General features: G+C 45.0%; 1 protein-coding gene across 4 annotated transcripts in view; it reads left to right on the forward strand.

The window, feature by feature from the left end:
* Positions 1–18,896, forward strand: part of LOC138299119 (uncharacterized) — a 336,990-nt gene that overhangs the window by 118,278 nt on the left and 199,816 nt on the right. For 2 of the 4 annotated variants that reach the window (XM_069237158.1, XM_069237159.1), the window contains exons 2-3: positions 1,367–1,423; positions 11,160–11,216. In XM_069237158.1, the coding sequence (XP_069093259.1) occupies positions 1,367–1,423; positions 11,160–11,216 (114 nt within the window). The remainder of the gene's footprint in view (positions 1–1,366; positions 1,424–11,159; positions 11,217–18,896) is intronic. The other 2 variants (XM_069237161.1, XM_069237160.1) reach the window with 2 other exon arrangements.

An 18,896-nucleotide genomic window follows, 5' to 3' on the forward strand; every position in this document is an offset into this window, starting at 1 on the left:
TCAGATGCAAAACATTTTTTCCATTGCTGTACCTGTTGTCCTGCAGTCCGGTTTATCTCAACTTCCAAAAACCGAGCAGGCCCATAAATCACATCACTATGGCGGTGCAGTCTTCCTGGCTGGGCTGCCAGAATATATCCTTTCAGATTTTGCCCTCTAAGCGAAAACGCACTCACAGACAGGTAATTATTTATTTACAGCTTAAATCCGACTTGTAACAAAGGGAGCATTCTGTCTCTTCCTGACGCGTTTCGGGCCATCACAGCCCTTGTTCACAGGATCAAAAGTGTGAAATCTGCACCTTCGTTGTTCTGAAACTTAAATCTCATTCAAGATTAAAACCATAGAAATTCACTTGCTATAGTTAGAGTTATCTCAAGTAACAATAACTCGAACCTTAAGGTAACTATAACACACTCCCCCGCCATGCACAGTTTTTTTGTCAAAACTTTTACTGCAAATATTACATTGATATTCTCAATGATGTTATCAAAGATGTCCTGAGTGTTGTAATTTGTGGGGTAATTAACAGTGTATGGCGAGGGTGCAAGCTATAGATAGCTTAGGGGTGAACTGTGCGCAGCGGATGTTGGACGCAGGGCCTGGCCTGTAGCCAGGCCCTGCGGCCAATCCCTTTGGCCAAGCACAGCTGTAATTGCCAGCAGGTCTACATGCCTCCCTCTCCTGACCGATTTTGGCCCCGGGGACCACATCCCTTGGGCCAGGTCTAATTATTAATTTTTTGGGGGGTGAGGGTGGCCACATGGCCTCCCCTTCCCAGGGTCGATTTTGGCCCTGGGGACCCCATTCCTGGGACTGTGTGGCCCCCCTCCTCAGGGCCAATCTTGGCCTGAGGACCCCATCCCCAACTATGCCCGTTACGCCCACCGGTACTCTTGACATCACAAATGCTTGGAAATAAATGGCAAAGTCTACTGAGTAGTTAGTGTAAGGATTTCATATAAAAACTGCTACAGCTCTGATGCTGCAGGAAGACCTGAAGTTTATGGAATGATTCTTGTTAAGAAATTTTACATCTTTCTTTTATATTTGGCTATATGTGTGTGTAATGTATATATTGCATAGATATGTATATTGTTAAGAAGCAATGATTTATAATGGTAACTTGAAAGTGAGCTAATAATAACACTGTGCCTGCTCAAATAAACTGCAAGTCTTTATTAAGTGACACGTTAGCATTGATAATACTGCAATACTGCTGATTAATGCTAGATAAAAAGTAAAAAAGAATAGTAAATATCATAAATGCACAAACACTTATTCACATGAGATTCACCATAAAGATCCATGATTGTGCATTAAATGTAAATGGTGCTCCTTCGTCTCACACTGGTTTCTCTTTTAGGACATCCAAACTCCTCCTTCGAGAAAAATAGCGCCCCTAGCGGCCACAGCACTGAAGGTACAGTAATAGCCTGGCTGCATTAATTCACTGCTTAGACATGGGCTGCCTGTCGTTTGCACTTGAGTGTCTTGCATTACACAGAAAGGGCCAGCAGACGGCAATAAAGATAGAGCTGAAGGAGCTTTATAGCTATATAGAACAGTGGTTCCCAACCTTTTGACTGATGGGGACCCCCACGTTATCATTACTGGATCCTGGGGACCCCCATTGATTAATTATTGGAATCAGGAGACGCTCCCCCCCACCCCCACTGAGTCAGTACTGAAAGCTGGGGACCTAATTTGTTAATTTTATTTAATTTTCCAAGCAGTTGCGGACCCCCTGAGGAGGCTTCCCGGATCCCTAGGGGTCCCGGGACCACTGTTTGGGAACCACTGACATAGAAGATGGGTTAATTTAACACTCAATCTGTTTTTATTGTAATGTGCTATCTGTCGGTCCATCTGTTTTCCTGTCTATCCCCATACCTACACCTATCTAGCTAGCCATCTGCATATCTGCTGCTTGTCAATTTTATCTACCTTCAGGTTTATCTTTCTGTATCCAGGTATTATTTACTTCTACTAAGCTAAGAAAAACCTGGATACACGTGTATATTTATCAGATAAGTATTACAGTACAGTGAACTATGCTCCCTGTTAAAAGCAGATACATTAATATAAGGAGAAAATGTATTTTACACCACAAGAGATGCGTACATCAGTCAATGTGATAATTGCTGCTTCTATGAGCATATAGGTGCAAATGTAGAAGTATATGCCTGCTACTACAGCTCTAAAGAATGTCAAGACAAAAGTTGCATACTCCCCCCCAACACAATAACTGTGCACATCAGACCATATTAAATATGACTGCTTGTGTGCAGATATGGTTATTTATACTGTATAGAGGGGTTCTCTCCAGCCAATACAACCTTACCAGGTGTCATGTGCATACATACTGTATAAGTAAATTTCATATATATATATATATCAAAACAAGGCCCTTTCATGGTTACAGTGAAGCATACATTATGCAAGAAAGTAGAGGGAACTCTGGGTAGTTCCCAAGTTTAGGTGGAGAGCAGCTCCAGTAAGAGGCACCCTGCAACACCAGCGACACTCCAGATTTGCTCACCTCAAATGTCTGTTTATCTAGCAAAGTTTTTAAACGCAGTATCAATACAGTACTATCCACGCCGAGATAGACAAGGACAAAGGGGGTCATTACGACCTCGCGGTCTTTTCGCAAGACCGCCGAGGTACCGCCGTGCTGAAGACCGCCAGTGGTGGCGATCTTCCGCGCTGCGTATTATGACCGCTGGCAAGCCGCCGTCCTTTTTCGTACAGAAAGCCACCAGCAGCCATACTGGCAGACGGCGGGAAAGTGGAGGTTGCTCAGCCTCCACCGCCACGTCAACAGAACACCGCCCACTGAATCACGTCCCATGATTCGGTGTGGCAGTGTTCTGGTGACGGTGTTCTGGTGGCGGAGCTGCCCCCATGGATCCCGTCCCCTCCCGGAGGATCAACGGACAAGGTAAGTTGATTGTCCGTTAAGGAAGGGGGTGGGGGGGTGTTGTGTGTTGTGTGCGTGCATGGGGGTGTGCGTGTGAGAGTGTAGAGGGGGTGAGTGAGTGAGTGAGTGTATGCATGCGGGGGGTGCTGTGTGTATGGGAATTGTGTGCGGGTCGGACGGTGTGCATGTCTGTTTGTATGTGTGCGGGTATGTGTTGGCGGGGTGTATGTGTGCGTGTAGGGGTGTGTATATGTGCATGTTGGGTGTGTGTGCGTGTAGGGGTGTGTGTATATGTGCATGTTCGGGGTCGGGGTGGGGAGGGGGGTTGTGCCACCTTTGGTGGGTGGCAGGGGGGTGGGGTTGTGTGGGGGGAGGATTCGTGGGGTGTAGCAGGGGGTGGGGGAGACCCCTATCAGTGCCAGGGAAGGAATTCCCTGGCACTGATAGTGCCTACCGCCATGGATCTCATGGTGGTTCCCAACCACCCGAGATCCATGGCGGTATGCAAGGTCCTGATACCCTCGGCGATCTAGTGACAACCGTCGGGCTGGAGACCGCAATCTCCAGCCCAGCGGTCTTCACCGCCATGGCGGTCGGAATGGAGAAGTGGCGGATGACCGGGGCGGTAACCATTGCGGTCATAATTCAATTTTTTTTAGCCCGCCTGTTTGCGTTCTTACTGCCGCTTTACCACCGACCGCCAGGGTCATAATGACCCCCAAAATCTTTTGCCATTTGTACAGCAAAAATCTTTAAGCATAGGATTGACACAGTGTCATCCTCGCTGTGCTGTAAAATGATAAAAGCCATTTACCACTCCAGGCACAGTATTAGAGCTTTGGACTGGTCAAATACTTTCCAAGCCAATCTGGAATGAGTAAAGCAGCACCTGACACATGTTTTGCCCTCATTAAAGCTCTTCAGAGGGGTTTAGCTTTGTCAAGATACAAGGGAGCACCCAGTTTAAGTCAAAACAAGGCCCTTTCAGGGTTAGAGGGATGCATAAATTATGCAAAAAAGAAGAGAGAACTCTGGGTAGTTCCCAAGTTTAGATGGAGAGCAGCTCCAGTAAGGAGCACCCTTCAACACCAGTGACACTATAGATTTGCTCACCTCAAATGTCTGTTTATCTAGCAAAGTTTTTAAGCATAGGATTAGCACAGTGCTATCCATGCCGAGCTAGATCGGGCAAAGTATTTTGCCATTTGTACAGCACAGTCTTTAAGCATAGGTTTGACACAGTGTCATCCTCGCCGAGTTGTAAAATTACAAAAGCTTTTTACCACTAGCTTTCGACTGGTCAAATACCACCCAAGCTAACTTTTTTAAATTTTTTGCATATATATATATATATATATATATATATATATATATATATATATATATATATATATATATATATAAAACCAGAGAAATTCACTTGCTATAGTTAGAGTTATCTCAAGTACCTATAACTTGTGCTCTACGGTAACTATAACTCACGCCCCCACCATGCACAGTTTTTTTGTCAAAACTTTTACTGCAAATATTACATTGATAGTCTCAATGATGTTATCAAAGATGTCCTGAGTGCTGTAATTTGTGGGGTAATTAACAGTGCATGGCGAGGGTGCAAGCTATAGATACCTTAGGGGTGAGCTGTGCGCAGCGGATGTTGGACGCAGGGCCTGGCCTGTAGCCAGGCCCTGCTGCCAATCCCTTTGGCCAAGCACAGCCGTAATTGGCAGCAGGTCTACATGCCTCCCTCTCCAGACAGATTTTGGCCCGGGGACCACTTCCCTTGGGGCCCAGCCTAATTATTAACTTTTTTTTGGGTGGGAAGGGGATTATGCGGCCCCTCTCCCCAGGACCGATCTCGGCACCAGGGACCCCATTTCCTGGGGCCAGGCCTAATTATTAATTTTTGGGGGGTTAGGGTGGCCACATGGCCTCTCCTTCCCAGGGTCGATTTTGGCCCTGGGCGCCCCATCCCTGGGGCTGTGTGGCCCCCTCCCCAGGGCCAATCTTGGCCTGAGGACCCCATCTCCCAGGGCCCAGCCTAGCTATACAATTTCTTTGAGAATGGGGGCCACCTGGCCCAGTCCCAAGTTCTGATCTCAGCCCTGGGAACCCCATCCCCTGGGGCCCAGCTATGTGACCTGGGTGCCACCCAGGGCACCCAGTCACAATGTTGTGGACCACGGGGGAGCCTGAATGCCCCCACAGTCCCAGCTGGCTTCCCACCTCCTGTGGGAGCCGATATTACTGTCACAGAGAGGAAGCTGCTAAAGCACTCCCCTCTCTCTTAGGGCAATGTTTTCTCTATTTCTCTGCCAGCATCTTGTAGGCAGAGAAACAGAGGAAACCTCCTCTCGCAGAGAGGGAAAGCTGTTTGAATGTTCTGCTTCACTGCAAGCGCAGTGTTTGCTCTGACCTAATGGGAGCTCCTGCAAAGTCAGAGCAAACAGCTATGTCCCAGAGGTGGGCACCCTGGGACATTGCAGGAGCAAGCCTCCTATTAATGTCTCCCCGCTGCATGGCCCCCCTCCAACATGAAATGGCCCCAGGGAGGTGGTGGTCCCTGGGTTCGGGGGTCCACAGCAGTCCTCCTTCATTCTTTTATCAAAGCCTGGGGGAGGTGGTGGTCCATGTGGCTGCGGGGGGCTGGGCGGCCCACCCGCATTTGGTTTATTTGAAGACCCGGGAAGGTAGCGGTCCCTGGGGCTGTGGGGGGCCGGGTGGCCAACCCCAAGCGGTCCCTGGGGCTGTGGGGGGGGGCGGGTGGCCAACCCCACGTTACATTAGTTTGATGCCCAGGGGAGGTGGTGGAGTTCAGGGCTGCAGGGGGCCGGTGGCTCCCCATGTTTGATTTGTTTGAAGCCCTGGGGAGGTGGCGGTCACCAGGGCTGTGGGGAGGCATGCACCACCGAGGTTTCATTTGTTTGAAACTCCAGGGCATTGAAAATATGAATACCCCCGGTACCTGGTCCACCTGGGGCTCCAGTGCAAAAAACACAGGAGCCCACACTTTAAAAAAAATAAATGGTGGATCTGCCGCAGATCCTGAAGAATTATTTTTTTTAAATGATATTTTTCTCTGGGTGCTGTCCCTTTGGGACCTCACCACCACAGCCAAGGGGTCAAGGTGTCCCTACCCTAGCCCCTTTTGTTTTTTTAATCTTTTTTTTTCTGGAACTCAGCTGAAGTTGAGTCCCAAGAAGGCTGCCAACACTTCAATGTTGAAGTGTTGACAGGGAATCAGATCTCAGCACGAGATCAGGAGATCAGGCGGGTCCTTATACATACAAATTTGTTTTTTCTTTAATTAATAAAAAACTACTGAATGGATTTACACCAAATCGCGAAAAGGGCACTTTCTGGACCAAGAGCTACCTTTCTGGCAGATTTGGTGTAATTATATCCAGTGGTTTGGGCTGTAGACCTGTTCAAAATCCCTATGGGAATTAACGTAGGAAACCCACCTTTTTGGACCCCCACCTTTTTCTCAGCCCCCACTTGACGGATCAGCCTGAAACTTTCCAGACAGCAGCTGACGTGACTGTAAAATTGTTTGGGTTAATTTCATAAAGATTCGTCAAGCAGCGCCAAAGATATAGACAAGTCAATAAACGGTTTGTCTATTGAAACTAGCTCTAATTATAACTACCTAGTGGCGACTGCCCCTATATTTTTAATCTATCTATCTATCTATCTATCTATCTATCTATCTATCTATCTATCTATCTATCTATCTATCTATCTATCTATATTACCTACTGGCAGTCGCCAGTAGGTAGTCATGGTTAGTTTCCATAGGAAGATTGTTTTTTTGTTTTGCCAACAACTTTGGCGCAGCTTGACAAATCCTCACAAAAGTTTCTAAACACATACTTCAGCGGGTTCATCTGCTGTCCTGAAATTTACGGAGTGATCCGTCAAGCAGGGGCCTAGTAAAAGGGCAGGTCCCAAAACACGTTTTCCCCATGCATTTTCCTATAGGGATTTTAAACACAACTACAGCCCAAACTGCTGGAATGAATTACACCAAATTTGGCTGGCAGAAAGCTAGCTCTTGGTCCAGAAAGCATGCTTTATGCAATTTAGTGTAAATCCTTTTAGAGATATTAAAGGGCAAAAAATATAGTTATCTAGGGACGCTGATACTCTGCGGATCCAGCTGTCCCCGTGCAGATATCTGATTGGCTACCAACACTTCGACAAGGAAGTGTTGGCAGCCATCATGGGACTCGACTTCAGGCTAATCCCACAAAAAAGTTTTTTAAAAAGAAGAGAGGCCAGAGAAGGGGCACCCTGAGCCCCTAGCATTGGTCTAGGAGTCCTTCACAGACCCCGCCAGGGCTAAAAAGCATTTTTTGAAAACAAATATTTGACAAATCTGTGGATCTGGATCCGTGGATTTTTCCAAGATTTTTTTTAATAAGGGTGGTTTCACGATCTTTTTTTCCCCTGGGTGGGATGAGGTCAATGGGGGGGTTGAGAAAGGAAGGGGACACATGTGCCCCATTCCTAGGGCTTCTATTAGCCCCAGGGACCACCACCTCCCTGGGGCTATGATGCAAAAATGCATCCCCGCACCCCAGGGACCAACTACCTCCCCGGGACAAAATCTTTATTTAAAATGGGGGAGGCCCACACGGCCCCCCTGCAGCCTCGGTGACCGCCACTACCCCAGGGCTGATATAACATGATGAAGGGGTCCGCTACGGACCCCCGGCCCAGGGGACAATCACCTTCCCAGGGCTAAGTTAAAATGTTGGAGGAGGAGCTGCAAGGCCACCCTGATGGAGCTAGTAATGGCGCTGGGGACCACCACCCCTAGGGCCGGCTCCTGCTACGTACCAGGGTGCCCAGCCCTATGACATAACTGTTTGCCCTGACTTGGTGGGAGCCTTGACAGCTCCTGTCAAGTCAGAGCAAACACCCTGCTTCCAGTGGGGGAGAGCTGTCAAAGACATGCAGGCAGGGAAAGAGATGCAATGATTGCTTTTGCAGACAGGGTGCTGCATGTTTAGCAGCTCCTTGTGTGCAAAAGCAGTGCTGGCTCCCGCCAGAGGCAGGGAGCAGCCTTGGACCACAGGGGCCTTGAGGCTTCCTTCGCAGTCCAGGAGACATGGCATAGCCACGGGAGATGGCCGCGCAGCCCCCCTCTTCAATTTCATAGAGCTGGGCCCTGGGGATGGAGTTGTAGGGTCAAAATAGGCTGGGGGGTTGGGCTGCAGAGTCCCCCCCATTTAATAGATGTGGGCCCTGGGGTCCCCGGGGTCACTAAAGCCAGAATCAGCCGGGGGTGCTGTGCAGACCCCCATCCCCTATTGAATAGATGTGGGCCATGGGAAATGTGGTCCCCCACGGCCGAAATTGCCTGGGGGAGGAGGGCTGCACCGGGCCCCAGGAGAGGGCAAGAAAGAACCATCTTGTCACAGTCACATACAGATTGCACTCCAGTAGATCAAAGATGCATTCACCTCTATGAAGGATTTCAGATAATTTTTTAATATGAAATTGCATATTAAACGCAGTTGCTTTCCCTTCGCCAAGCCCAGGAGTTAAGATCATTTGTCTATTCCAGAAGTGGAGCTTCAACTGAGGCACCTGCAACATTTATATTTGCAAGTGCTTCCTGCTGAGGTTTAATTTCTGAAAAAATAGCATTATGGCGAGAACGAAAGTTCACCTTCTCGTTTATCCAACAAGAGTCCACAGTTTTGCACAAAATGTCTACCCAAGTTCGTAAGTGCTACCTCATTGGGTAAATTTCCAGTGTATATTCCACACTACAGCTGCCTTATGGATGGATGAAAATGTCTTCAGCGACCTTGTGTGTGTGTATGGCAATGTGATTATCCTCATGCATCTTTCTCCCGAATTTACATTAATCCTCGTATATAGAGAGGCCAGCAAGACTACAAGGATGCCCCAGAGGGCCACCCCGTGCATTTCCCATTGATTTTAGTGGCGGGTTCTTGATGCCGAGGAATATAAGGACATCTCCACAAAACAAAGAAGCACTCACTTAATATAGATAAGAGGAAGGACTCTGGTTTGGTGGAGATTTACGTCTTTGCAGTCTTTGTTGGCCTCTCTATAGGAGGATTCATGTTATCACATAATTCTACAGAAACAGGCAACAGGCACAATCATGTTGCCAAAACGCACACAAGGTCACTGGTGACAGTTCCTTGTGCTCCATTACACAGCTGTAGTGTAGAATACATACCGGACTTTTATCCATGGAGGCAGAAAAAAACTCTGCTTAGGTACATTTTTCATACAAAGCTGTGGACTTTTGTTGGGTAAAATGCCATGTAAGGTTACGCACACGACTACTAACACACCCACATAGACACTCACACACCCACTCACAGACGCACTCAGACACTCAGGCACTCATACACCCACTCACAGGCCCACTCAGAAACTCACTTACCCACTCACAGACCTACTCAGACACACACCCACTTACACATTCACACACCCACTGGCATACTCACTCAGAGACTCATGCACCCATTCACAGACCCACTCAAAGACTCACGCACTCACTCACAGACACACTTACAGACACACCCACTCACAGACCCACTCAGACACTTACTCATCCACTCACAGACCCTCTCAGATGCTCAGGCACCCACTCACAGTCCCACTCAGAGACTCATGCACCCACTCACAGACCCACTCAGACATTGACACACTCACTCAGACCCTCACAGACAGACTCACAGACCCACACAGACACTTACACAACCTCTGTAACACCCAGAGACACCATCTTATATCCACTTTACACCCACACAGACACCATCACACCCACTCTCACATCAACATAGACCCTATCACACCCACTCTCACATCCAGACAGACACTCTCACATCCATACAGACACTTTCACACCCACTCTCACACCTATTCTCACATCAAGAGTGACAGTCCCTCTGGCTAACTCCAGCCGCACATGGCCAGTCCCTGTGGCCAACCCCCGCCGTGCACAGGCGAAGGCTGTGAGTGGCAAAGAGTTGGGTGGATATAGGGGTTTAGGCTACAGGGCCTGGGAGCAGTCAGGCCATACGGCTAACACTCGCTGTGCACGGCTGAAGGCGGTGCGCAGGGGTGGTTGGATTAACATATAGTATTGAAAATTACTTTATGTTAAAAAATCCATAGAAGTTCACTGAAAAAAAAAACAAAGGGTACGTTATAGTTAGGAAATTGAATTCAGCTATTCCATACCTACACTAAGTTCACCGACTAGTTGTGTGAGACTTCTCATGTTGTAATGACTGAGTCCCTCACTAGTGCAATAGGCTATTTACAGTCTTTTAGCCATTAAGAGGAAGACATGAAAGAAGCTGACAAACTGATGGTACTTAATATTGGCCTTCTGACAGGGCCTGGGTGAAATTTTAGTTATGCTGGAGTAATTGAGTAATTTTAGTAATTACTCATTACTCTTATGATGCGAAGTTACAGACATTAAGCAATTATGCCAGTCTGAGTAATTAAGAGTAATTAGGGGCAAAATCCTATTGCAAGACACAGGAACAACAACCTAAGAGAGAGTGAGCGGCTGCTGACTACTGCTGTCCATGTCCTGTAGCATTTAGTATTATTTTCTTAGTGCAAAATACATCATCAGTCCCGTTTTAGACGCCTGGGTGCATTTTGCACTAAAAACAAATAGGCTATGTGCTGGATTACGCTTCTCATGTAATTACGCATAATTACGAGTGATTGCACAGTAATTACTCTAGCGAGAACTATGCCAGTCGCGCCCACCGGTACTCCTGACATCACAAATGCTTGGAAATAACTGGCAATGTCTACTGAGTAGTTAGTGTAAGGATTTCATATAAAAACTGCTACAGCTCTGATGGTGCAGGAAGACCTGAAGTTTATGGAATAATTCTTGTTAAGAAATTTTACATCTTTCTTTTATATTTGGTTATATGTGTGTGTAATGTATATATTGCATAGATATGTATATTGGTAAGAAGCAATGATTCATAATGGTAACTTGAAAGTGAGCTAATAATAACACAATTATATTGATAATAATAATGAAAATAGCATTGATAATACTGCAATAGTGCTGATTAATGCTAGATAAAATGTAAAAATGAATAGTAAATATCATAAATGCACAAACACTAATTCACATCAGATTCAGCATAAAGACCCATGACTATGCATTAAATGTAAATGGGGCTCCTTCGTCTCACACTGGTTTCTCTTTTAGCATATCCAGACTCCTCCTCCAATGAAAATAACGCCCCTAGCGGCCACAGCACTGAAGGTACAGTAATAGCCTGGCTGCATTAATTCACTGCTTAGACATGGGCTGTCTGTCGTTTGCAATTGAGTGCCTTGCATTACACAGAAAGGGCCAGCAGACGGCAATAAAGACAGAGCTGAAGGAGCTTTATAGCTATATAGAACAGTGGTTACCGACATTTTGACTAATGTGGACACCCACGTTATCATTACTGGATCCTGGGGACCCCCATTGATTCATTATTGGAATCAGGAGACACCCCCCTCCCCCACCCCACTGAGTCAGTACTGAAAGCTGGGGACCTAATTTGTTAATTTTATTTAATTTTCCAAGCAGTTGCGGACCCCTTGAGGAGGCTTCCCGGATCCCTAGGGGTTCCGGGACCACAGTTTGGGAACCACTGACATAGAAGATGGGTTAATTTAACACTCAATCTGTTTTTATTGTAATGTGCTGTCTGTCGGTCCATCTGTTTTCCTGTCTATCCCCATACCTACACCTATCTAGCTAGCCATCTGCATATCTGCTGCTTGTCAATTTTATCTACCTTCAGGTTTATCTTTCTGTATCCAGGTATTATTTACTTCTACTAAGCTAAGAAAAACCTGGATACACGTGTATATTTATCAGATAAGTACTACAGTACAGTGAACTATGCTCCCTGTTAAAAGCAGATACATTAATATAAGGAGGAAATGTATTTTACACCACAAGAGATGCGTACATCAGTCAATGTGATAATTGCTGCTTCTATGAGCATATAGGTGCAAATGTAGAAGTATATGCCTGCTACTACAGCTCTAAAGAATGTCAAGACAAAAGTTGCATACTCCCCCCACACAATAACTGTGCACATCAGACTGTTGAAGTAAGCCTCAGAAAGGCCTACTAGTGCAAGGGGTTCACCTTTCTCTGCACAAAGTCCTTAGACCATGTAGGAAGAAGTTGGCACAGGAACTGAAATAAAAGACAAAGTTTATTAACCTCATGAGGTGGTACTACAGTTCAAACAGCACCCTTAGGTAATGTCTGAAGTAGCACACTGAACTGATTGAGCATGGTCCTTTTATACCCACGCAGGGGCTAAAAGGAGGTGGTACAATTATAGAAGCAAGACTTGTATACATGTAAGGTCATGTGGAAAATGCAGTCGACAGGTAGGAGGAGCTAACAGTTTTCAAGGACTAACAGCTGCAGACCTTACTGAGCATGTGCGAAAGTGGGAGATGCTAAATATAACTTGTCACTAGGCAGATTTCAAGAGTAGTTAACAGAAAGGTAGGACAGAGCACATGGTGAGCACATGGCAGCATGTGGCAGAGAAAATGGCTGCCATGAATACAAAATGGATTCCGCAAAATGTTCACAATAGTTACAAATACAGATATCTTCTGCTAATGCTTAATCTAATCGCTGCTAAACTACAACAGACGACCCTTTCAGCATTAGCTGAAGACATTCGTCTTTCTGGGATAATCTAAATATTCATCTTGTATATTTATGCTCACCATTTCAGCTATTTCTTTATCTAACATATGTTGTGCTTTCATTTCTGTAATATTTCTTTCGGTAGGCATACAAGCTGTAATACACATGGAGCAGAACATTGGGCCACACTGAATACAGATACAGCATGTGAAAAATATTGCAATCATTACACACAGGATAGTCAGTGGTTTCCAGCCCCAGGCGGAAACAAGAGCCCAAAACCATCCATAAAAAGTCCAAGTACCAGTCTCTGTGTGGATTTCTGAAGCAATTTTATGCAATTTAGATATTGCATCATATACTGAAGGTGAGTGATCGGGAATGAAAACACAGCAACTACTACCGATGATGCGACATGCACCACCTCGGTCAGCTAATATCACATCTAGTACCATACGATTTTGGTCGCTACAATCCTCGCAATTTGGAGCTCCTCAGTAATATTCCCAAGTGCCAGAGCTGCCTGATTGGTAACAGCTTCCACAACCCTAGTCAATCGTCTCACTTTCCTACTGTTTAACGCAGCACCCACAAAGGGGGACAATCCTAAATTAAAATCAACATACTGTTGCAGGCTAGTATCCGTTTGGTCTACCTCATTTGTACTTATTTCCCTTTTATATATATTGTTAATGATGTCATTGAACAGTTTTATATCTCAGTGATATGATACAGGGGCCAAAAACACAGGGGGTAATTGAAAAGATACATAACACACACCTGACCACCCAACAGGTAGTTGGTAATATCCATCGTTACCACAAACAAAATATGTATTATGTGAAGCTGTAAAACTACTATTATTTACACCCTCAATAGTTAAAATCAAGGTACAATCGCTTATCCCTACTGGAATTCGCCCAATGCTACGTATACATAAATCTGCTTTAGTTTTTGTAACAGAAATCACAAATTGTTCTTTCTTGTCAGAGTCTCTTATATTTGTGAAGACATATGGTATTGAAACATTGTCCGGATGATACTCTTCCCATTCCCATTTAGTTCCTTTGGCTTGCGGATACCCATCTTTGTCTTGGTAGCATACTTTATTAAGGCGAAAAAGAAGTCCGCCCTCTGTACGTTTTCCAGATGCAAACAAAAGCGTGTACCAGGCTTGACAAGAACCATTGTGTGAAAAAGGAAGAGGAATGAAAGGTGTTCCTCCTTTCTTTTGATGCGCAGGTACCATTCCACATATCCAACAGTTAGTAGTATTTGTAGCATTATGAGTATGATGCAACATCTGAATTAAATTATTATTGAAGTATGATTGACGGTGCTTCTGCTCCTGATAGGGAAGCGTAAATTAATAGTGATCCTCTGGTACTGGAGTAGTGGCAACAAAAAACTCACAAGCAGGAGCCTTCTTTTCAACAAACCAGGTGATTGTTGCTGTAACCACCAAAACAACAACAAACCCCATAGTACTAATGATCAGCTTGTTATTCATTTTAGCAACAGTGATAATCGACCCTTTCAGAAATGGATTAAGAACAATTGTTGGAGCTCTTATCCCTGGGCAGCCGCTGATTTCTTCACCACGGGCCAAGATGGGTGTCACTACTCTAATGCATGGCTAATCCCCCTCCTTGCCACATTGGCTCTCCGTTTCACTAACCCAGGGCGGTAGGTCAACCAGTTTTTTCAAAACATTTTCAGATTCTTTCCTCGGTCTCAAATTATATTGCGACAATCCAGAAGTCGTATGGTCCGGGAAGACCTCTGCAGATTCGTCAGGTGATATAGCACGGCCTTTCTCCGTAGTCAAAATCTCTCGATGATCGGTCAGCACAGCAGGTTCCACCAAGGTAGGTAGCACTCTCTTGCAGTGAGTACTATGGACCCAATTCTTTCGGTTCGTCACTCGAACTGCTGTCCTTGTCACAAGGAGCACCTGTTCTGGGCCTCGCCACCTTGGTTCCAAGCTGCTTGATCTTTCAAAAGACTTAATCATCACCTGGTCACCAGGTCGGAGTTCATGGCCTTCACCTGTAGATCTGTCAGGAAGTGCTTCTCGAACCTGTTGATGAATAGGAACCAAATTGTCGGTTAACTGTGCCAAATAATCATTCATCAGGACACAAGGTACATCATATACAGATTTTGGCTTAGGAACTCCCCAAATATTCATTGGCCTCCCGAATACCACCTCATAAGGACTAAGGCCGAGTCGGGAGTGTGGCACTGACCTAATAGACAATAATGCCAACGGTAATGCATGCAGCCAAGTTAAGGATGTGGAAGCCTGTATCTTCGCTAACTTCAGCTTCAAAGTAGCATTATACCTTTCCACCAACCCTGTTGATTGTGGGTGGAAAACCGCATGGAACTTCTGTTTGATCCCTAATCCTTTCAAGACATACTTAATAACTTCCCCAACAAAATGAGGTCCGTTATCACTCCATAAAAGTCTGTTAACACCAAACCTAGGGAAAAATTCTTTCAAAAGCACCTTCGCTGTGGTAATGGCAGTATTATCCTTTGTGGGGTACGCCTCTATCCATTTACTGAAGGCACAAACCACCACCAAGACATACTTTAAATTGTTGCAGCGTTCAAGCTGAATATAATCCATTTGTAGAACTTCAAAAGGTGCAGTTGGTGTAGCAAACCCTCCCGCAGGAGTACGTGTCCCTTTTCCAGGATTGTATTGTAAACAGATCAAACAAGACTGTAGTACTCTCTTAGCTGTACTGTAAATTTCTGGATGCTCCCAAACTTGCGTAAGCAACTTCGTTATTGTTGAAGCTCCAACAAGTGCCAGCCCATGTGCCATCTGAACCATAGGTTGTACACAAGCTATAGGCAATTTCCATTTATCCATCTGCTTATTCCACCAACAGCCCTCATCATCCACTTCTCCATCTTCAGCCCATTGCTCACGTTCTTTCACAGAAGCAGCTTTCTGTATATCTAATACGTCTTGTCTAGCATTATGCCAACGTTCAGCTTGTGACTTCACTACATACATAGAAGTAGTACTTCGCTGCATCGCAGTCTCACGTGCTACGCGGTCTGCAAGAGCATTACCTTGCCCTATCTTATCGGTCACTTTCTTATGTGCACTACATTTCACAATAGCTAGTTTCTTTGGATATGTCAATGCAGTCAAGAGGTTATGCACTAATTCTCCGTGCTTTATCTGCATCCCGTGGGATGTGAGCAAGCCTTTCTCCTTCCAAAGCAAACCAAAATCATGAGCCACTCCAAAAGCATAGAGTCTGTATAAATGTTCACACATAAGACAGTACTAAGCTCACATGCTCGTGTCAAAGCTATTAGTTCAGCTGCTTGAGCTGACTTCTGTGTATACGAGCTGTCTCCACTACCGTGTGTATTGTGGTGATTGCATATGCAGCTGAGGTCGTACCATCTGGCAACTTCAAACAAGACCCATCAACCCACAATTCCCCGTCTACATCTAAAAGGGGCGTATCTTGTAAATCAATACGACCCTTTGTCTGTTCTTCGGTAAGGAATATACAATCATGTGTTTCTTGTGACTGAGGCTCAGTCACCGGATATGACAACAAAGTGGCTGGATTTAGTGTAGCACATATCTTCAGTGTAATGTGAGGAGCCAGCAATGTCAACTCATATCCTGTTAGACGGGCGTTAGTTAAATGTTGTGTCTTTGTTTAATTTAAAAGAGCATCAACCGCATGGGGTACTAACACCAACAGCTTATGTGACAAAACTATCCCTTCACTCTGACGTATTGACACAGCTGTTGTGGCAACTGAACAAAAACACCCAGGCAACGCTCGAGCGACAGGATCAAGTACTGCTGAAAAATATGCACAGTGACGCTGCTTATCGCTATGTGTCTGTACTAAAACTGACAATGCACATCCATCTTTCTCATGTACGTAAAGTGCAAAAGGCTTCATGTAATCTGGAGTACCTAACACTGGTGCGGAACAAAGGGCTTGTCGCAGCTGCCTGAAAGCAGTCTCACATTCATCTGTCCATGGGAGGGGCATTGGAGTATCCTTAGTCAAAAGTGCTAGCAAAGGTTTGACAATGTGTGAAAACCCTAATATCCATTGCCTACAAAAAGAATTAAGACCAAGGAATGCCCGAACATCTTTCTGAGTAGAGGGTACTGGTGTGTCTAAAATTGCTTGAATACGATCTGATGTAAGTGCACGGCCCTCCTTGGACAAAAGGTGACCTAAATAGGTCACCTTTGGTCTACAATATTGCAATTTCTTTCGTGACACTTTATGATGGTGTGAAGCAAGAAAAGAAAGTAAGGACAAAGTGCACTTTTCACATTGCTCAGGGGTATCAGCCGCCAACAAAATATCATTGACATATTGTATGAGAGCCACACCTTCAGGCAAAACAAAAGAATCAAGTTGTCGTTTTAACGCTTGACTATAAATACTTGGACTCTCTGTATAGCCTTGAGGAACTCTGCAAAATCTAAATGATCGTTTATTCAAAGTAAAACCAAACAAATATCGGCTGTCAGGATGAATAGAGATCGAAAAGAAAGCATTCTTCAAGTCTATCACAGAGAACGTAGTTGCTGTCGGGGGAACCAAAGTGAGGAGTGTCGTGATGTCAGATACCACAGGATATTGCGGTATCACAATCTTATTGACTTCTCGTAAATCAATAATGAATCGGTAAATCCTAGTATCAGTATCCTTTTTCAGAATAGGAAGAATCGGACTGTTACAAACATTATACAGAACTTCCTCAACAACTCCAACTGCAATAAGATCATGCACAATTCGTGTGAGTGCTTCTTCGCCCTCCTGTGAAATTTTGTATTGAGGCAATCGTGGCAATACAGCTCCCTCCTTAACACTAATATGTACTGGTGGAATAATCATTTGTCCCACATCAGTATCTGAAGTAGCCCACAAAGTACTAGGGAGTAAAGCTAATGCAATATCCTCTTTAACAAGACAAACTCTTTCCATCACAGGATGATTATCATTTAAAATAACACGCACCCCTTCAGGAGAGTATCGTATTGTAGCCCTGAAATACTTGAGCATATCAAGACCCACAATATTGTCTGGTGTATTTGGAGAAAGCAAAAATGGACATGGAGCAGTAAATTTATCAACATGGAATGCAAGTGGTTGTGACAATGGGCTAGGGGAAGGTGTTCCATCGAAACCTATTGATGTAATGGTTAAGCCAGACAGGGGAGCCCTTGGAATCAATTGTTTAGACAAGGCGCTACGAGTAGCTTCTGTATCAACCAGAAACTGATCAGTAGAACCCAAAACATGTGCTGTAACATAGGGACCCCTCTGATCTACTGGAACTTCAACTGATTCCTTACCCCATCCTAGGCAATCCTATGCATAAGCAGAATCTTGGAAATCAGGCTGCACATAGTTAGACATCTGGTATTGGTTCCGTCGATCAAAAGTGTTAAACCCATCCTGCCCTCGTACATTAGCATCAACCCTAGCATGATCATTCATGCTTCTTCTAGGTCCTGAATATCCTGAGCGGTTTCTTATTTGTCTCCGACCACGTGAACACTGCTGAACACATAGGGGGTTATTCCAACTTTGGAGGAGGTGGTAATCCGTCCCAAATGTGACGGATTTACCACCAGCCGTATTACGAGTTCCATAGGATATAATGGACTTGTAATACGGCTGGTGGTATATCCGTCACTTTACCGTCACTTTTGGGACGGATTACCACTTCCTCCAAAGTTGGAATAACCCCCATAGTGCTGGACAATCGGTAGCCCAATGCCCAAATTTCTTACAATACGCACACTGATCAACAGACAAATTTGAACGAGTGTAAGAAGAACCATAAGATCCACGTCCACCTCTATCACTACCTCTAAAAGGCGGACCATAAGCTTGAGCCAACATAACCTTCGTCTTTAATTCTTTAATCTTTTTGTCCTCGCTACCTTTTTCTTCTAATTCCTGACGTTCATAATACTGAGCCATAGTCAAAAGAGAAACCGTAGTAGAGGTAGTCCATGAACTTTCACTAGCTTTTAGGCGACTAGCTATTCCTGGTAACAGATTTGCAACATATTTATCGACAAACAAATGTCTGCCCATATCATCTGACAATAACTGACCGCTAAAATCATGAAATGCTTCTTCAAAGCGTGTAAAGAAAGAGGGGGAATAATCATTTTTAACTTAACTAATATGGCTGCAGGAAGATCTAGAATCAACTGATATGGCTTTTTCGCAGGTTCCTTATCCCCATCCA

Source organism: Pleurodeles waltl, chromosome 6 (genome assembly GCF_031143425.1).
Source record: "Pleurodeles waltl isolate 20211129_DDA chromosome 6, aPleWal1.hap1.20221129, whole genome shotgun sequence".
Taxonomy (NCBI): Eukaryota; Metazoa; Chordata; class Amphibia; order Caudata; family Salamandridae; genus Pleurodeles; species Pleurodeles waltl.